The 20,612-nt window shown below is 43.9% G+C and overlaps 9 protein-coding genes across 9 annotated transcripts; all 9 read left to right on the top strand.

Moving 5' to 3' along the window:
* Nucleotides 1-9: 9 nt before the first annotated feature.
* SAMD00019534_024780 (hypothetical protein) lies at nucleotides 10-1,211 on the top strand (the record flags this gene model as incomplete). The annotated part of the gene is made up of 2 exons (XM_012901776.1): nucleotides 10-1,101; nucleotides 1,185-1,211. 2 exons carry the CDS (start codon nucleotides 10-12, stop codon nucleotides 1,209-1,211), a joined length of 1,119 nt encoding a protein of 372 aa, XP_012757230.1.
* A 481-nt stretch (nucleotides 1,212-1,692) lies between these two features.
* Nucleotides 1,693-3,738, top strand: SAMD00019534_024770 (hypothetical protein; the record flags this gene model as incomplete). Its single annotated transcript, XM_012901775.1, has 1 exon — nucleotides 1,693-3,738. One exon carries the CDS (start codon nucleotides 1,693-1,695, stop codon nucleotides 3,736-3,738), a length of 2,046 nt encoding a protein of 681 aa, XP_012757229.1.
* A 205-nt stretch (nucleotides 3,739-3,943) lies between these two features.
* Nucleotides 3,944-6,599, top strand: SAMD00019534_024760 (hypothetical protein; the record flags this gene model as incomplete). Its single annotated transcript, XM_012901774.1, has 3 exons — nucleotides 3,944-5,916; nucleotides 5,971-6,469; nucleotides 6,558-6,599. The coding sequence occupies 3 exons, from the start codon at nucleotides 3,944-3,946 to the stop codon at nucleotides 6,597-6,599; spliced, it is 2,514 nt and encodes an 837-aa protein (XP_012757228.1).
* Nucleotides 6,600-7,105: 506 nt separating this feature from the next.
* Nucleotides 7,106-8,131, top strand: SAMD00019534_024750 (hypothetical protein; the record flags this gene model as incomplete). Its single annotated transcript, XM_012901773.1, has 2 exons — nucleotides 7,106-7,636; nucleotides 7,712-8,131. The coding sequence occupies 2 exons, from the start codon at nucleotides 7,106-7,108 to the stop codon at nucleotides 8,129-8,131; spliced, it is 951 nt and encodes a 316-aa protein (XP_012757227.1).
* Nucleotides 8,132-8,264: 133 nt separating this feature from the next.
* Nucleotides 8,265-10,479, top strand: SAMD00019534_024740 (hypothetical protein; the record flags this gene model as incomplete). Its single annotated transcript, XM_012901772.1, has 2 exons — nucleotides 8,265-10,339; nucleotides 10,449-10,479. 2 exons carry the CDS (start codon nucleotides 8,265-8,267, stop codon nucleotides 10,477-10,479), a joined length of 2,106 nt encoding a protein of 701 aa, XP_012757226.1.
* A 205-nt stretch (nucleotides 10,480-10,684) lies between these two features.
* SAMD00019534_024730 (hypothetical protein) lies at nucleotides 10,685-14,863 on the top strand (the record flags this gene model as incomplete). The annotated part of the gene is made up of 4 exons (XM_012901771.1): nucleotides 10,685-12,723; nucleotides 12,789-13,633; nucleotides 13,727-14,766; nucleotides 14,840-14,863. 4 exons carry the CDS (start codon nucleotides 10,685-10,687, stop codon nucleotides 14,861-14,863), a joined length of 3,948 nt encoding a protein of 1,315 aa, XP_012757225.1.
* A 385-nt stretch (nucleotides 14,864-15,248) lies between these two features.
* Nucleotides 15,249-15,722, top strand: SAMD00019534_024720 (hypothetical protein; the record flags this gene model as incomplete). The annotated part of the gene is made up of 1 exon (XM_012901770.1): nucleotides 15,249-15,722. The coding sequence occupies one exon, from the start codon at nucleotides 15,249-15,251 to the stop codon at nucleotides 15,720-15,722; it is 474 nt and encodes a 157-aa protein (XP_012757224.1).
* A 369-nt stretch (nucleotides 15,723-16,091) lies between these two features.
* SAMD00019534_024710 (hypothetical protein) lies at nucleotides 16,092-17,191 on the top strand (the record flags this gene model as incomplete). Its single annotated transcript, XM_012901769.1, has 3 exons — nucleotides 16,092-16,696; nucleotides 16,773-16,926; nucleotides 17,132-17,191. The coding sequence occupies 3 exons, from the start codon at nucleotides 16,092-16,094 to the stop codon at nucleotides 17,189-17,191; spliced, it is 819 nt and encodes a 272-aa protein (XP_012757223.1).
* Nucleotides 17,192-18,924: 1,733 nt separating this feature from the next.
* On the top strand, nucleotides 18,925-20,527 carry SAMD00019534_024700 (hypothetical protein; the record flags this gene model as incomplete). Its single annotated transcript, XM_012901768.1, has 5 exons — nucleotides 18,925-19,014; nucleotides 19,073-19,282; nucleotides 19,374-19,856; nucleotides 19,914-20,326; nucleotides 20,395-20,527. 5 exons carry the CDS (start codon nucleotides 18,925-18,927, stop codon nucleotides 20,525-20,527), a joined length of 1,329 nt encoding a protein of 442 aa, XP_012757222.1.
* Between the last annotated feature and the right edge of the window lie 85 nt (nucleotides 20,528-20,612).

Here is a 20,612-nt window from a genome sequence, read left to right as displayed (position 1 = left end):
GCCTTGGAAATGCTCAAGTTGATGAGCTCTCATCTCTCATTAGATTGCCACAACAAGTTGCTACTTGAATCAATCAAGCTCAACCTGACATCAATCGTTCAATACTATGTTGACTCGGATCTTCTTCAAAAGATGTTGGCCAAGTCAACGCGGTTCATAGAAGATATGTTCAAAAGTTGTTGCGAACATGGACGCAATGATCATTTGGACATCTTGTTACCTTTGATGTCGTCAGATGTATTGAAGTACAGTAAAAATCATTATGCAAAGGCAGCTGAGAATGGACATCTGGTCATCGTTCAAAGATTACATCAACTCATCGAGTCATCAGATGACAAACAATCATTCGATTATTCCAGTCCTGTGCCAAAGGTGTTGGCCAATGGACACATGGACGTGGCCAACTTCATCTTCAACGTCTTGGCATCAGACCCTGAGCGCCACACACATAGGTGCAATGTCGACCACATCCATCACTCAATCATATCGGTGGAGTTGATCGAACAATTGCTTGGACACCCAACCATCTATGTCAGTTATGAGAAGATGTTGGCCGATGCTGTTGTTGCTGGACACAAAGAGGCCATCGATATGCTGCTGGTCAATCTCCCCGAGAACAAAGAGAACTATTCATACACTGATACTGTCTTTGCAAGTGCGGCCAAGGTTGGCGATATTGAGACAATCAAGAGGATCGTGGCCAGTCGACCAAACACCAACCTCAAATTACAACACATTGTATCGTTGATTGGTCAATCAAGATTGCCCAACAGCTTGGTGACCGAGGATGTGATCATTGAGTTGGTTAACAACTCATTATATCTCGAAGGAAAGATCCTGAAAGCAGAATGTTTGGGCAATTTGCTCATTGAGGCTGCGTCCAATTCACTCGCACTGATCAAGATGGTCATTGAGAAGCTGTCCAACTATGGCATCAAACTAGAGAGTGAGATTCACAAGATCAGTACCGAGCACTTCAACTATGCCGTTGCTGCCTGTGTCAATCGTGGCGACAACGAATCATTGGAGTATCTGGTACAAATCATTAAACAGATACTCTTGGACAATAAGAGGGGCAAGAGCAACGGTCTGTTTTATGAGGTGAGAAATATCCATGAACTCATCGGATTGGAGTTAATCAGCACATCAGCACTCAATCATCTGTTGGATCATGGACATTTCAGTGTGGACGATATCGATGTCAAGTCTGAAGCACTGGCAGAGTTGGTGGACTGGGCGTGTGAGCATGGAAAGCTGGACATCATGCGAGTGATCCATCAACGATGCACCACACCAACACAACTCCAAAGACTTCTTCCATCAATGTATTCCATCCATTGTGCGTCGGATAAGAATTTTCACAAGTTACTCAGTTACCTGTTTGAAGGCGATGTTGATCATGTAGGTCCAACTCATCCACTTCAACAGTCATTATTCAAACGAGCACAGACCAAGATCAACGAGGCCTTGTTGCTTAAAGTAGTTCGTATTCATTCATGTGTGAAAGGACATGTCCGCATCATCGACATGTGTGATCGACTGTTGGCACAACAACCAATCAGTCAATAAACATAGACACCGTTACGAATCTCCAGAGTCTCCATAATTGATCACTTTTTGGTGATAACCTTGCCACACTCTCATTCAATCATTCAAACAAATATAGATATTCAAACAAACAATTAGTAAGTGATGATGGTGAGTGATAGGGATACAGGTTGCATCAGCCAAGTGTTCCACAATCACCTGTTGGTCAACATCATCATTGGACATGTGATCGATATACACAAGAGATGGATGAGTTTGCCAAAGCCATCGATCAGATCTTCAATGCCAGATGACAACAACAATAACAACAACAACAATATACCTCTGATCAGATCAACAATCAAAGGTCGACAACTCCACAACATGAGTCTCGTTGATATGTTGCGATTCAACGCCACTGACATGTTCATCAAGACATTCGACAGCATCGCCTCTGACTACCCCATCGAGTGCAACACTCTGTTGTCTTCCGCAGCCACCTATAACAACACTATGGTATACAATCATTTGATCAATTCCAACAGCAGAATGAAGATTAGGATTGGCTTCATTGAATGGGACATGATCTTCCTTCATAGCAACATGGACCCTCTGCGGACCCTCCTCCCTATGTCCACAAAGTTCAGCTCGTTCCATATACTGCGCAATCTTCTCTATGCTGTTGACTCTGGCAACGTGGAGTTTGTACGACTTCTTCTCCAACATACATATGATGCCAATCAGAAGCAGAGCATTGCTGAAACCACTGGTATCAAACTGCGCAGACCTGGCGTCCGAGTTGACATGCTACGAATGCTGCACAAGGAGTTCAAATGTCTTTATGCATTCAGCTACCTCTGGGAAGGTGCGCTCATGCACTCGGCCAAGTACAGCATGTTGGACAGTGTTCAATACATCATTAACAACATGCCACCCCATCTGGAAGTGACCACTGGCATGCTCATCAAGTGTCTCAAACAATGTGCCAAGTCTGGCAACATCGACATGTTCCAAACATTCATCAAGTTACCCGTTGGCACCAGGTACCTCTTCTACCAAAGCAATAGAGATATCAAGAGGATCATTGAGAAGGCGGTTGATCATGGCCAGGAATCATTCATCAATCATCTCCACCAACAGTATGTCGGCAGATACTACATCAACAAGAGTTGTGAGAGTTTGATTCGCAATCTCTTGGTGATGCCGCCACCTGGTGAACCAACGCACACCGCCAGACTTCGAATCAAATCATTGTCTTCAGTCATTCTCAACGATGACCTCACATCAATCGACTTGTGCATTGATCAGACCATCAATCTCAAACTCAAGATGTGTCGAACGATGTCCAAATCAATTGCCAGGTTCATCTCAGGTCCTCGGACTCGCGTCAATCGGTTGTGCTTTGGTGGCAAATCAATACTCTTCATGTGTGAGGCCGTTGGAAGAAGAGGCAGCAGTATAACAACGGACATGGTATTCCAGTTCATTGTCAATGGCGATCATCAATCACCAGAGGATCTCGAGACAGCCATGGAGTTGGCCAGCGGCTACTCTACTGCCGTGATGAAACAACTCCACACTCACTTCAACATTGAGTACAACAATTCAAAGTGTCTAAAGAAGGCCATGTCGTTCAGATGTTTCGAGACCATTTCATTGATCCTCAATCACCCTGGAGACAAGAGTTATCTTGAGAAGGATAGAAACGTCATAAGGGATGAAGCATTCATGTTTGTTTCCAAAGCACCATTGTCCGAGGTGACATTCATCTTGGATCACATCGACTTTGTTCGAGGTGATGTTGAACTGTGTCAGTGGGCCGCACGTAGCCCTCACGTGGATATGTTTGAACATGTGATCAATCTGTTCACTCTCGAGCAACTAAATGATCAAGTGATCAACAGTATCATTAATCAAGCACTCCTGAACGATAGAGTGGACAATGTTTGCATGCTCCAGCAACGCTTTGAGAACGACCAGACCATCTCACTGATCAGGCCAACGTTGGACACGCTTCATATAATGGCTCAAATGAACTGCTACCTCACATTGGAGCACTACTTCAACTCAACATCATTCATCGACCAGTTCAAACTACCATTACAAAGAGAGCGAATACTCCACTTTGTACTCAAATTTGGTTACAAATATTCCACTCATCGAGTGATCAACTTGTGCACTGATCAGATAAAGTCATCAACCACAACATAACTCTCTCCTTGCTGATCAATCTATCAGACAATGAATGGAACAATCCCAAAAAACTAATATGTCCCAATCACTTGACTAGGTTTGACCAATAAATCGAACTTTCAGGTCAGATCCCAAAAAGATCAGATGACCATTTAAGCCAAACTTCTTTCAATCATTGATCATACTTACACCAACCAATCAAACAAACAGATAATAAGTTAGGATGACGATGAGGGATAGGGACACCAGGTGCATCAACAAGGTGTTCCACAATCACTTGTTGGTCAACATCATCTTTGGACATGTGACTGATATACACAAGAGATGGATGAGTCTGCCAAAGCCATCAATTGACAGCAACAACAACAACAGAACACATCTGATCAAGTCAACAATCAAAGGTCGTCAACTTCAAAACATGAGTCTCGTTGATATGTTGCGCTTCAACGCCACCCAGATGTTCATCACAGCATTCGACAGCGTTGCCAACGACTACCCCATCGACAACAATCTGTTGACATCCGCAGTCAACTTCAACAACATAACAGTATTCAATCATCTAGTTGACAGAATGAAGATGGACATCGAATGTTGGGACAAATTGTTATATCATGGAAACCTCGACATACTGCGCCGCTACCTCGAAGCCACCGGCCACCGCAGACTCCCCACCAATATGGAGTCAAACTTGCCTTCTGCTGTTGACTCGGGCAATGTGGAGTTTGTTCGTCTTCTGCTCCAACACCTCGATAATGATTACCACATCACAAGTTTCAATATGTTTCGCAGACATGGCGTCAGAGTTGACATGCTACGAATGCTGCACGAGGAGTTTAACTTACTCTTTCTCACCATCCTCTGGGAAGCGGTACTTCGTCACTCTGCCAAGTGCGATATGATGGACAGTGTTCAATACGTCCTCGAAAACATGCCGCCTGCCCATAGTATACCGAGCCAGTTGCTCTTCAGGTGTCTCAACGAATGTGCCAAGTCTGGCAACGTCGACATGTTCCAAGCATTCATTAAGACACCTGATGGCACCATCTACCTCAGCAACAGTCGTGATATCAAACGAATCATTGAGAAGGCAGCTGATCGAAGTCATCTATCAATCATCAAACATCTCTTCCAACATCATGTTGGCAATGGCCACATCAACAATGAGAGTGAGACACTGATCCTCAACCTTTTGGTGATGCCCCCATCAGATGGATTGATCGACATGGACCAGGTCAAGCTACGCAGCACAATATTTGCTTCGATTCGCAACGATGACATTGTATCATTGGAATCAGACCAATCAAGACATATTGATTTGACTCTAAAGATGTGTCTAATGATGTCCAAGCCAATGACAACATTCATTTCGAGTCATGGAAAGTCCGTTGGGTTGTCCTTTGGTGGAGATTCGTTACCAAACTTGGTGAATGCCATGTGCCAACCTGGCAGCAGCATCACCGCCGACATCGTCTGTCAGTTCATCGTCAACAGTACATACAAATGGTATTCAGACACCCTCCAGACAGCGATGAAGTATGCATGCAGCCACTCTGTTGTGGTGGCGCAACTACTACATTCTCGCTTCAACATTGATTACTGCCTTGCGACGGCATTGGAGAATAGATGTCATGAGACAATATCATTTATCTTCAATCACACCAACCCAATCGACAGGTATCGTCGCAACTCTGATGTCAAGGCAAGAGCATCCGATATTGTTTCCAACGCACCATTGTCCGAGGTGACATTTATCCTGGATCACATGGACTACATCAGACACAATGTTGAAGTGTGTGAATGGGCCGCGCGCAGTCCTCACTTGGATGTGTTTGAACATGTGATCAATTTATTCACACTCGAGCAACTTTGTGATGGCCAAGTGATCGACCGTATCATCGAGCGAGCACTCTTGAGAGACAGGATCGACAATGTCCTCATGCTTCAACGACACTTTGGTCAACCCGATCAAATCCAGCAATTGCTTCAACCAATGTTTATCACTCAATTGGCCAAACAGAATTGCTATCTAACATTGGAGCACCACTTCAACTCAACAACATTCTCCAACTGGCCGATGCTACACCGTCTCCGAGTACTCCACTCAATACTCAATGTTGCCTATCAACATACCACCCACCGAGTGATCAAGATGTGCAATGATCAGATCCAGTTACTCACTCTCTATCAATCAGAATCGTAAGTATAGCCAACAATGTTTCATTGATTCGCACTCACTCACACAATCAACAGGGGCGAGCCAACATTGACGAATCAAGACCATGATGTCCATCAGGCATCATCACCATCATCAACATCAATGGAGACAGCATTCCACTCAGTGTTCAATGACACAAAGCTTGGAATGATGGTCATGGAGCAGATTGGACGTGTTCACAAGTCACTTGGAATCAATGACAAACATTTGATCAAAGGATCACAGTTGATTGACAGACATTGTTTGATTGATTACATCAAGTATGGTGCCACTGAATGGTTCCTCAAGTCATACTCTCCATCCAATGTTGTCCACAACTCTCCATTGCTTGATGAAGCATTGGCCAGGTGTGATACACGCGCAGTCGATGTACTTCTGGCCAATCCCAAATGTCAGCTCGTCAAAGACCTGGAATATTTTGTCAAGAATGTTTCTTGCACCCATCCGCACTTGGAGAGGATGATTGAAGAATACATCATGATCTCAAATCAGACATCATCCTCTCTCATATTCAACCAAGAGATCATGTCCAAGGTTAGACATCCATCACTCCTTCGCAAACTCATTCAGACTGACATCCAACTAGCAGTCATCAGTCAGTTGGTGTATATTGACAACTTAGTTGATCCTGAGGATGGTTGGTTCACCAGGACATGGGCGGTAGAGATGCTGGAGCTGATGACACAATATGAACTGCTCTCGCAAGGTATCCATACTGAACTACTTTACAGGTCGGTCAAGCTCAAACAGGAGCCGATCCTCCAATTCTATCTCCAATGCGAACTATGGCCACTGTCCAAGTTGTTGCCATTGGAGAACGGCCATAACCTGTTTCAAATGTGTTGTCAACATGGAGTCAGGATTGTTCAATTGGAGGTTTGCCTCCCTTTCATTTCGACAGGTATAGATTACCTGGATAATTACATTTCACTGGCAGCGGATAATGGACATCTGGAAATATTTGAACGATTACTCTCATTGATGTACTTCAAGTCCAAAACATGCATTCACGCGAGTGATATACCAAACAATATGATTGATCCACTACTTCGAAAGGTATTGTTAAATGGACATTTGGACGTTGCCAACTTCATTCTTGCGTCATCTATTCCACAACCCAACAAAAAGAAATCACAACTAGAAGAAATCAATGATATCAATCCCTCAATCATGTCCATTGACTTGATTGATCGACTCTTGGCACATCCCAACTTCAGATGTAGATTCAATCATGTGTTGGGCAGTGCCATTGTGGCTGGCAACAAGGAGGTCATCGATATGATGTTGGGGCCACTCCCCAAGGACACACCAATCAGAACGTTCTATCGATATGCTCTGAGGCAGGCGGCATTGGTCGGTGATCTGGACAACATCAAGAAGATAATGATTATTAGTCGAGAGGAGTTAACAGTCTATGACATTGGCTCATTGATCGATAGAGTTGGAGTATATGGCAGCTTGGTGACAGATGACGTGGTCATGGAGTTGGCCAAATCCAAATCAATCGAGTCTCAAATATACACTTTGTTTACAAAGGCCGCATCCAAATCAACCGCACTGTTCAGGTTTGTTATGGAGCGAATATCCAGTAACGACTTGCTTCACAAGATCAACATCGTTGACATAAACACTGCCTTTGAGGCATGTGTCAATCGTGGTGACAACGAATCATTGGAACAAGTTGTCCAACTGGCTCGCACCGTATGCTTTACGAGTGATAGCCCTGACCAAAGCATACTGGAGAGTAAAAGGTACCATAAATACCTCAATTTGAAGGCATGCAGCACATCAGCACTCAATCATCTGTTTGACTATGGTCATTACAGTGTGGATGACAATAAGTCTCTACAGTTGATGGACTGGGCCTGTGAGAATGGAAAGCTGGACATCATGCGAATGATCCATCAACGATGCACCACACCAACACAACTCCAAAGACTTCTTCCATCAATGAAGGCCATACATTGTGCATCTGACAACAATCATCACAAGTTACTCAGTTATCTGTTTGAAGGTGATGTTGATGTTGATGGTCCAACAAATCCAAGATCACAGACAGTATTCCAACGAGCAGAGTCCATGATCAACATAACCATGTTGATCAGAGTAGTTCGACTTCATTCATGTGCGAATGGACATCTCCGCATCATCGACATGTGTGATCGACTGTTGGCACAACAACCAATCAATCAATAAACATAGACACGTTACAAAAGTTACGAATCTCCAGAGTTTCCATGATTGATCACTTTTTAGTGATGAATTTGCAGATGCAAGTTGATACCCACCCATTCAATCATTCACACAATCAAACAGATAATAAGTGATGATGAGTGATAGGGATACTGGTTGCATCAACCAAGTGTTCCACAATCACTTGTTGGTCAACATCATCTTTGAACATGTGATCGATATACACAAGAGATGGATGAGTCTGCCAAAGTCATCAAACAGATCATCAGAGTCTGACAACAACAACAACAACAACGACAACAACGACAACAATGACAACAACGACATACCTCTGATCAAATCAACAATCAAAGGTCGACAACTTCACAATATGAGTCTTGATGATATGTTGCGATACAACGCCACTCAGATGTTCATCAAGACATTCGACAGCATCGCCGCTATCTACCCAATAGAGTGCAGCACTCTGTTGTCCTCCGCAACCACCTATAACAACACAACAGTATACAATTATTTGGTCAATCGCTATAGTAGAAAGAATAATATTAATATTGGTTTAGTTGATTGGCGCATGATCTTCCAAAAAAGCAACATGTATCTGGTGCGGACCCTCTTCCCTGACGCAACAAAGTTCGGTTCTTATCATGTATTGAGCAAAATTACCCATGCTGTTGACTCTGGCAACGTGGAGTTTGTTCGATTTCTACTCAAACATACATATGATCAAGGCAATAGGAAGCAGATCTATGGCAACAAACTGCGCAGACCTGGAGTCCGAGTTGACATGCTACGAATGCTGCACAAGGAGTTCAATTGTCTTTATAAATTTAGCTCCCTCTGGGAGACTGCGCTCATACACTCAGCCAAGTGCAACATGTTCGAAAGTGTTCAATACATCATTAACAACATGCCACTCCATCTGGAAGTGACCACTGGCATGCTCGTCAAGTGTCTTAAACAATGTGCCAAGTCTGGCAACATCGACATGTTCGAAACATTCATCAAGTTACCCGATGTCACCATGTTCCTTCTCAACCAGATCAGTAGTGATATCAAGAGGATCATTGAGGGGGCGGTTGATCATGGCCAGGAATCATTCATCAATCATCTCCACCAACATTATGTTGGCAACAACCGAATCAACCAGAGTTGCGAGAGTATGATCCGCAACCTCTTGGTGATGCCACCACCTGGCGAACCAACGCACACCGCCAGACTTCGAATCAAATCATTGTCTTCGGTCATTCTCAAAGATGACCTCGCATCAATCGACTTGTGCATTGATCAGACGATAAATCTCAAACTCAAGATGTGTCGAACGATGTCCAAATCAATTGCCAGGTACATCTCAAGTCCTCGGACTCGAATTAATGGGTTGTGCTTTGGTGGCAAATCAATACTCTTCATGTGTCAGGCCGTTGGAGAACGTGGCAGCAATATAACAGCGGACATGGTATTCCAGTTCATTGTCAATGGCGATCATCAATCACCAGAGGATCTCGAGACAGCCATGGAGTTGGCCAGCGGCTACTCTGCTGCCGTGATGAAACAACTCCACACTCACTTCAACATTGAGTACAACAATTCAAAGTGTCTAAAGAAGGCCATGTCGTTCAGATGTTTCGAGACCATTTCATTGATCCTCAATCACCCTGGAGACAAGAGTTATCTTGCGAAGCATAGAAATGCCATCAAGGTTGAGGCATTCATGTTTGTTTCCAAAGCACAATTGTTCGAGGTGATATTCATCTTGGATCGCCTCGACTTTGTTCGAGGTGATGTTGAACTGTGCGAGTGGGCCGCATACAGTCCTCACGTGGATGTGTTTGAACATGTGATCAATCTGTTCACTCGTGAGCAACTCAATGACAAGGTGTTCGTCGGTATCATTAACCAAGCACTCCTGAATGACAGAGTGGACAATGTTCTCATGCTTCAACAACGCTTTGATCACGACCCAACCAAGCCACTGATCAGGCCATCACTGGACATGCTGAATAAGATGGCTGAGAGGAATTGCTATCTTACGTTGGAGCACTACTTCAACTCAACGACATTCATCGATCAGTTCAAACTACTAATACAACGACTGCGAATACTCTACTCAGTACTCAAAGTTGGTTACAAATATTCCACTCATCGAGTGATCAACTTGTGCAATGATCAGATAAAGGCAAACACCATCCATCAAGAACAACAACCATCACAAATGTAAGTTATCACATAATGCCAAACTCAGTAGTACCCTCCACATCCTTACTCACTCAATTCAATCAATCATCTCCCCCATCACACTCTGGAACTATTCCAATCAATCAAGATATGAATGGAACTATCCCAAAATGAACTAACATGGTCCAGACCAACATTAATGTTTACTAATGACATTAAGTTGATTGACATAACTGAACTTCAATCTATCAATAAAATCAGATATTTAGGTCTTGGATTCCAAAGGTCGCGAGCTCATTCAATCATTCGTTCGCTTACTCAGAGACAGATTTATTCTTACATTCACTATAACTTGTACATGTACTTATAAACAAACAGATAATAATGAGGGAGAGGGATATGGACACAAGATGCATCAACATGGTGTTCCACAATCACTTGTTGGTCAGCAACATCATTGGACATGTTAGTGACATTCACAAGAGATGGATGAGTCTGCCAAAGCCATCAATCAGATCATCAGAGTTTGACAACAGCAACAACAACAGAACACATCTGATCAAGTCAACAATCAAAGGTCAACAACTTCAAAACATGAGTCTCGTTGATATGTTGCGCTTCAACGCCACTCAGATGTTCATCGCTGCATTTGACAGCGTTGCTGACGACTTCCCCATCGACTACAACAACCTCCTGATATCCGCAGTCAACTTCAACAACACAACAGTATTCAATCATCTAATTGACAGAATGAATATAGACATCGAATGTGACAACATAATCTACAGGGGCAACTTTGACATACTGCGCTCATACCTCGCAGCCACCGGCCACCGCGCACTTCCCAACAACAGAGTGTCCATCCTTCCCTATGCAGTAGAAACTGGCAACGTGGAGTTTGTTCGTTTGCTGCTCCAACTCCTCACAATCGACGTTGATGCCAACAAGTATGTCAGGTCCATTGAGTTTCATAGACGAGGTGTCCGAGTTGACATGCTCCGAATGCTGCACGGGGAGTTCAACTGTCTGTTTGAGTTACCCAACCTCTGGGAAGAGGTACTTCGGCACTCTGTCAAGTGCAACATGATGGACAGTGTTCAATACATCCTCGACAACATGTCGCATGCCCAGAGTATACCAACCGATTTGCTCACCAAGTGTCTTCGACAATGTGCCAAGACTGGCAACGTTGACATGTTCCAAGCATTCATTAAGACACCCGTTGGCACCAAGTACCTCATCAACAGCAATCGTGATATGAAGGAGATCATTGAAAAGGTAGTCGACAATGGTCATCTATCAATCATCAAACATCTCTTCCAACATCATGTCGGCAACGGCCACATCAGCGAGGAACGTGAGACTCAGATCCGCGACGCATTGGTGATGCCCCCATCCAGTGTACCAGGCGAGCCAATCGACATGGACCTGGTCAGGCTTCGCAGCACCCCATTGGCAGATATCCTCAACGACAACATTGTCTCCTTTGCATCACATTCTGGTCATACCATGTACCTGACTTTCAAGATGTGTACTATGATGTCCAAGTCGATGGCCACATTCATCTCGAGTCCTCGAATGGACAGCAACCAGTTCCGATTTTGTAAAGGCTCGTTGTACAACATGGTTAGAGCAGTGGTCCATCCAGGCAGCAACATCACCGCCGACATCGTTTGCCAGTTCATTGTCAACTGCGATCTTCAAACACCATCCTTCCTCCAAAAGTCCATGAAGGATGCTTGCGGCTACTCTGCTGCCTTGATGCAACTCCTCAAATCTCACTTCAACATTGATTACATTTATGGCAATTGCTTGGCGACGGCATTGGAGAATAGATGTCATGAGACCATGTCGTTGATCTTCAATCACACCGACCCAAACAAGGACTATTATAACAATCGCGATGTCAAGGCAAAAGCATTCGATATTGTTTCCAAAGCAACATTGCCAGAGGTGACATTCATCCTGGACCACATGGACAACATCAGACACAATGCTGAAGTGTGCGAGTGGGCCGCATGCAGTCCTCACATGGATGTGTTTGAACATGTGATCAATCTGTTCACTCGCGAGCAACTCTGTGGGGCACTCGACAGAATCACTGAACGAGCACTCTCTAGCAACAGGGTCGACAATGTCCGCATGCTTCAACGATTCTTCGAACGATGCGAATTGGCTACAGCCAGGCCTCTGGAAAGACCATTGATGCTGGGTACTCTTCACTCAATGGCCAAACAGAATTGCTATCTCACATTGGAGCACTACTTCAACTCGACTGCATACACCAACCAGCCAATACAACACCGTCTTCGAACACTCCACTCAATACTCAATGTTGCCTATCAACATTCTACCCACCGAGTGATCAAGCTGTGCACAGATCATATCCAGTCACTCACACTCAATCAATCACAACAAATATTGTGAGTTATTCTAAGTCAAACATTCCTTTGAATCACATACTCACCCAATCAATCAATCATAACAGGGTCGAGTCCACATTGCATGGCCAAGGACATGTTGTCCATCAGGCAACATCATCAATGGAGACAGCATTCCACTCAGTGTTCAAAGAGACCAAGCTTGGAATGATGGTCATGGAACAGATTGGACAAGTCCACAAGTCACTTGGAATCAATGGTAAACATCTTATCAAAGGATCACAGTTGATTGACAGACATTGTTTGATGGACTACATCAAGTATGGTGCCACGGAATGGTTCCTCAAGTCGTACTCTCCATCCAATGTTGTCCACAACTCTCCATTGCTTGACGAAGCATTGACCAGGTGTGACACACGCGCAGTCGATGTACTTATGGCCAACCCCAAGTGTCAACTCATCAGGGAATTGAGTTGCTTTATCAATGATCTATCATGCTCTCATTCAGACTTTGATCGGATATTTGATCAATATGTCATGATCAACGCTCAGACATCATCCGCACTCATATACGATCAATTGGTGACCTCAAGGATCAATCATCCAACATTACTTCGCAAACTCATTCAGTCTGGCATCAATCTACCAACCATTGGACTCAACAACATCGACAACGCCGTTAATCCTAATGATGGCTGGATTACCAAGCCATGGGCGGTGGAGATGCTCGAGCTGATGACCCAGCATAAGCTCCTCGAACGTCTGGCCCATGTCGAATTAATTGGCAAGTCAATCGAGCTTAATCTGACTCATATCGTCCATTTCAATCTCCACAATGTTCAGGCACTATCATTCATATCATCATATGACCGTACTGATTTTATTGGAAGATGCTGTATATATGGTGTTAGGATTGAGCACTTGGACCTGTTGCTCACTGGTGTGACGACAAGTGAGCTGCATATATTCAAGGATCTAGCAGCTGAGAATGGACATCTGGCAATATTTGAACGAATACACTCAATTCTCATCTCCAAACTTAAAGCAAGATCAATCAATGTACTACTCCCAAGGGTGTTGCAAAATGGTCATTTGGAGGTGGCCAACTTCATTATCAACTTTACAATGTCCAATCCAAAGATAAAGGAGCAGCCAGTCAATGTGGATGACATCCATCACTCAATCATATCCATTGACTTGTTTAATCGACTGGTGGCACTCCCCAACATCAAGTGTAGATTCAATCAGGTGTTGGGAAGAGCTATCAAGGCAGGCAACAAGGAGATCATCGACAAGTTGTTGGGGCCACGTCCAGAGGGCACACCCATAATCCAAACTAACCATATATATGCTCTTGAGCAGGCAGCATTGGTCGGTGATCTGGACAGCATCAGGAGGATCATGAACAAGCCACGAATCAAACTAACAATAGATGACCTTGGTGCATTGATCGATCGAGTTGGATTGCTCGACAGCCTTGTGACAGAGGATGTGATCATTGAGTTGGCCAAAAACTCACTGGAGGATAACACTATGCAACAAATAGACAAGTTGGCCATGTTGATGATCAAGGCAGCATCCAAGTCTCTCACACTGATCAAATTGGTCGTTGACACTATGTCACAAAGCGACAAGAACATTCACAAGATAACCACCAAAGACTTCAACACTGCAGTTGATGCATGTATCAATCGTGGTGACAACGAATCATTGGAGTTTATGGTCAAACTGGCTCGCACCCTATGCTTCAAGGGGAAGCACAACCGGAGTGAAAGGGTAGTGGAGAGTAGAAGATTCCATGACTACATCAATTTGAGGTCATGCAACACATCAGCACTCAATCATCTGTTTGACAATGGACATGTCAGTGTGGATGATGTCAAGTCTGAAGCACTGACAGGATTGGTGGACTGGGCCTGTCAAGAAGGAAAGCTGGACATCATGCGAGTGATCCATCAACGATGCACCACACCAACACAACTCCAACGACATCTCCCATCAATGAAGGCAATACATAGTGCATCGGACAACAATCATCACAATTTACTCAGTTACTTGTTTGAAGGCGATGTTGATAATGATGGAGTAGGATGTCAAGGATTACAATCACCATTCCAACGATCAGAGATCAAGTTGGACATGACCAACTTACTCAAAGTGGTTCGACATCGATCTTGTGTGAATGGACATATCCACATCATCAACATGTGTGATCGATTGGGACAGCACCATCAAATGGTAAGATTGATAAAGATGACTAATCTTTATTAGGATCAATTGATATTAATCTCGTTGTAACCAGCACGACGTAACTTCCATCTTCTGAAGATGAAGACACCACCAATAGCTAGCAAGATGAATCCAAAGATACTTCCAATCAGTACACCTACAAATCCTCCAACCGAAAGGCCGTACACTCTGATGTTAATAGTCTTATAAAGAACATTGTTTTTGCTCTCCTCAAACTTGTATCTGGCGGGGAATGCTAGTTGAGAACATTCATAACTTATGAAGCACTGGCTGGGCTCCGCATCGACTTGCAGATCCTAAAGGATAACAATAACATCATGGAGACCGATGGCGTATACTACAGAGTCACTGTCCTTTACGGATTCGACCTGGTCTGTGCGAGCACAGTCACTGGAATGTGTGGCATGCATCTATCTCATTCAACCTACCGCTGCATTCTTTGTCACTGCACCAATGACACCATCAACCATGTGTCTCGACTGGACCAGTTCACACTCAGAACACTGGAGTCAATCAAACATGATGCTGATATGATCAAGGCGAAGTTGGACAAGGGCACAAAGACAATCGTTGCAAAGAACTTCCATGGGATGTGCACAATACCTCCATTGATCATCGACCCATTGCAGTTCATATTGGATTCACTGCACTCTATCATGGGCGTCGTCAAGTTCTACAAGAAAAGGGTGCTTGACTTACCAGAAGACCCTAGATTGTCTCCTGAGGTCAGAGCCACACTTGCCAGTAGTTTCATTCAAGGACTATGCCAAGCTTCACCTGGTCACTGGTGATACCGATAAGAATGGAGAGCACGTGACTCTGAAGGATCGCTTCACAAAGAGTGCTGTGAACTATGAAGAGTTCAAGAGAATACTCAAGCATAGGGTTCCATTGCTCAACATCTTGGAGACGGCAATAGGCACAGAAAGAACTAAACCTGTATGTGTATCATCCTTTCATTCATTCATTCATTCATTCATTCATTCATTCATTCATTCATTCATTCATTCATTCATTCATTCATTCATGTGACAACTATTGACTAACAAATGGCAATACAGATTCGATCAATGTGGGAGCAGCTTGCCTTTCTCGTCAACCTTATGATCACAGACCGACCTGCGGGTCAGCCAAAYGTCAAGGAGTTTCAATGGCGTTTCATGGCTGAGAAGCTTGGAACGCAAACACTCATCCACTGTGGCAACAAGCTCTCATCCTACATGCACATGTTTATAATGCATGTAGGATACTTTCTCGAGCGATATGGAAACTTGGAAAGATACTCTTTGTTCTGTGGAGAGTTTAAACACAAGAATAACAGAGCGACCAAGAAGGCCAGGTCAAATTCATACAGATACGCAACCTCAAAGGTTGACAATCAATCATCAGAACTTGATGGACACCTGACAGGAGACATCAATCATCAGCTCATGTACGCTGAGGCGCAACATCAGTTCTTCAACAATCAGCCATCCCTGACATACATGCTTAGTAATGGCATTTCTCATCTCAGGCAGGAGCTGAAGAGAAAGAGAGAAGAGATACCTCAGCTTTCACCGCCAGATATGGAGTCTCTCTTTGGAGTGAGTTCGTTGAACGACATTCCAGAACCCCCAGCATCCACTCAGCTCTATCCTCTAAACACTGATGTAACAGTCCTTTGTTCAACTCCCAATCACAAAGGTAAAGAGTACTTTGGATCGTGGTGGGACGCCACTGTCACTGACTACAACCATGACACCAAGCTCTACACCGTGAAGTACAAGTATGTGTTCCTACTCCATCATCAATAATGATTCCAATAACTAWCGACAAGTACAACAACATCATTAATTCTACAGAGATAAAACAACCTTGGGCATCAAGTCTACCAGCACCAGCACAACAAGCACTACAAGCACTACAAGCACTACCAGCACTACCGGCACTACCAGGTCCTCGAGAGGCAAGAACAACAACACCACTAGCAATGCTGGAAGCACCAAAAGGGCCAAGGTAAAGACAGAACACCTCTTTGAAGTGATTGAGGAGAGATACTTGACTCCTGGCAACCATCTCACCTTGGACATCAGTCAAGCCGAGGCCGGTCAATATACTATATACAAGCCATACACAGGCGGACATTGGAGAGCAKCAACTATATTGTCAGTCGGCCAAAAGGACTTAACCATCAAGCTTCTTCCTTTCKCTGACAATCCAGCTCCAAAAACAATGCCCAATATCAATCCAGATAGGTGTGTCCAACTCCACACAACTTTAGCCAAACTAAAGGAAATGGGTTACTATATTCTTTAATAAACAAACTGTACATATATATATTAAATAAAAATATTTATATAAATAATCTTTGTTTATTAATAATAATTTTTTTTGTTTTTTCCTGTATAAATTTCGAAATTTCTGTCCACCACCTCTGCCGCCAATGTCTCTTGTTGATCTACTCATTCTATATATTAACACTGAGATGTTAATTTATATCACTTTGAACCTATTTGTTTGCCATCAACTGCTTGTGGATGTAGCCTTGCTTGTGTCGATTGAGATTTGTGCGACCTACTTCGAAGCCGCATTCGCATCTTACCTTTTGTTTGATGTATGCTTTGTGACGCTCTCTGAACTCCGAGTTCTCGTCCCAATAGTACTCTTTGAATAATGACATGTTATATCTGTTAGATGAATTTCCAAAAAGGACAATAGGCAAATCATCTTCACCACTAACAAACAAGGCTCAACTTTGGTACTCACTCTTTCATTATTCATTCACAACAACATCAACAACAAATAATACAATATTCACCTTGCAACTCATTGTACAACAACATTCACTCACTGTCACATACACACTTAAATTGAACTACAGCAACACTTGTTTACCACCGTCTCATTATATATTCTCAATCCTTGTTCAAATGAACGATCCCATCACCAAAGCACAACTGTTCGACGTATTGAACTCGAACAAACGCGACAAAGCCTTTCCAAAGCTCGGCGCTGGTCATGAGGCCAAACTCAAACGTCTCATCACCCCTCAACAACAAGCCCAAGCTCGTAAGTACAAACAACATCAGCGCAATGTCTTCATTCAATACTAACATACACACTCAAGCCCCTGCTGCCCCTATAGGATCACAAGGTGGCCAAGCTCGTAAGTACAAGGTATACACAAACATATCAATGAAGTTACCAACTCACCACAAAAATGTAGTACAAGACCCCATCATTATGAAGATCAATGCCACCAAGTATTCGAATCCAGACTTCCTCGATATCAAGCCCATGGTCTTTGTTGACAGAGTTCGGGAATGTACCGAGCTTGCCATTGATGCCGTCAAGGCCATCCTGTCACCTTATCTCAGAAGTAATATGCTTAACAACTCACCAACTCCAACAACGATATCCGCACAGATGTGGGGGTCAGGGAAGTCTTTCATGGGCTATAACTTCATCAGAGCGCTGAGCCAAGGCCATTTCGACGAGCGCTTGTTTGAAGAGAAGGTATCAAAGGATGACTATTTCAAGGGTATCAGCATGGAGGATATCAAAAGAGCCCTCACATCACTCAAGATGAAACACTCCATCAATCTGGATCTGTGCCCATATCGTGGTACCTCTGCGTCTTCTACATCTCAATGGATCTCCATCATCTGTACTTCACTCTACCGTCTCATTCTCACTCAGCTCAAGCAAACCTTTGAGGCAACTCTCGTCGTCCACTCCWTTGAGGAACTCATAACGTTCGCACCCCAGATCAAGCAATGCTTTGTTCACCTTGACGAGATTGACATTGTGATCAAAGACCAAAAGGACAATGTGGAGGCAGCCAGAGCTCTGTATCAAGTCTGGATCAATCTCACGCTGCCCCTTATCTCGAATGGCATTCCTGTCTACTTGACTGGCAGATCACCGATACTTTTCTCGATCAACCACGGAAACTACCGACAGCACCAAATCATCTCCCCGTACAAATCATCGATCAATCTGCTCCTTCTGGATATGTTCAGCCCAAACGACATCGAGAAGTATCTCACATCAAAGTACACCCTGCCAAACAACGCTCATATAGTTGCAAAGGGCATACACAGAGTATGTAACTAGCAGAATCCAACAACGATACAACCTAACATTGGACAAATCATTATAGTTGACCCTTGGAGTTCCCCGCCTTGTCAACGGTGTCGTCGAATACCTTTCCACCACCAGTCAACAACAGAATGAGGAAGGGCTCAGGGCTTTCTTGCGAGGCTCAGCCACTTACTCCTCTGAGCTCAATCCAACGCTCATTTGGAGGGACTCCGATGAACTTCCAAAGCTAAAGCTCTACATGGAGCTGTGCAGAGCATCGATATTCCAGGTAAGATCTCCGTTGTCAGGACCAGCAACAGTTTTTATTAACCACGATTTTGTAGATCCCTTTTGATCTYAACATGGACATTGATTTGAAGGATTGGGGCATACCTTCAATGTATGACACCAACAAAGGTGTACCACTGAGGTATGCGGATTTCTTTCAAATGCTCAACGTCTACCTGGATAGATTTCCTCCCAACCCCAAACTGGTTATCGTTGTCATCCCATCATTGACAATCTCAGAGATCATTGAGGTCTCAAGACGAAACAACTCAGAGCACATCTTCAGAGTTGGCGTACAACTGCAGCACTATCTGAACATCAGGTCCAACACGCTACGCCCCACTGGCATTCCATTAGAAGACTGTGTCGAATCCATTATCGAGATTCGAACAAACAATGGACTTGAGAGCCATTCAGAGGAATGGTTCTGGAATCAGCTTGCCAACCAAAACATGGACTCGGAACTTGATGGAACCAACATGCACAACACCCAAGGTTTACCGCCTCTCACTCCAGCTCTCCAGAACAAACAAGTCATCAATCAGTCAATCTCCCAGATGTTCTTATTCTTTTTGGTATGTTGAGCGACACACCTGTACCCTTCTGACCGAGCACTGACATATTGTGTTTAGGGATCATGGGTCAGCGATATTCTCTGGAGAGGCAACAACATCACCCACATCAAGGCTTTCCCAAAGATTGTCAGAGACTCGGAGAATCAGATCGATTGGAACAGTGTTGCCATGCAACAAACGTTGTCCACCAACAGGGTGGACTTGGCATCATACCCCCATTGCCCCATGCGACACTTCAAAGATCTTTGGAGGATGGCGCATCCATTCGCCACCTATCGATCGGCGCCAAAGTCTGGAAGCTCAGACTTCTATACGAAGATTGATGACTCACTTGGCATCGCTTGGGTCGTCAAGGATGTCAAGGGTCCGTTGTCAACAGCCCAGGTTGAGAGCGAGATGCAAAAGATTGGCGACTCGACCATTCGTTTTGTGATGGTCATCATATCGATGACCCCACCTGCTCCTTTGAGGTAAGAGGTCTAATTTGTCATCAAAAATAGGCGACGTACTAATATTCCTCCAGCTACCCATCATCAAGCATCACTTTGGTGGACCAGATTATTGGAACGTTGTACACACCCAACCAGAGACTTCAAATTGTCACGCTCACTTATGATGGCCTCAAATACTTCCTCTCTCCTGAGCTCTACAAGATGCTTCTTCGTATCTAAAAGTCTATCATGCATCATCCACAAATGAGTACATGTATTCATTTGCACCAATGTTATTATTATTTTTTTCCTCAAAGCTATTTTA

This window comes from Acytostelium subglobosum (assembly GCF_000787575.1).
Source record: "Acytostelium subglobosum LB1 DNA, scaffold: scaffold4, whole genome shotgun sequence".
NCBI classification, from domain to species: domain Eukaryota; phylum Evosea; class Eumycetozoa; order Acytosteliales; family Acytosteliaceae; genus Acytostelium; species Acytostelium subglobosum.
The sequence above is the reverse complement of the archived record's forward strand: the minus strand, read 5'-3'. Positions and strand labels throughout refer to the sequence as shown.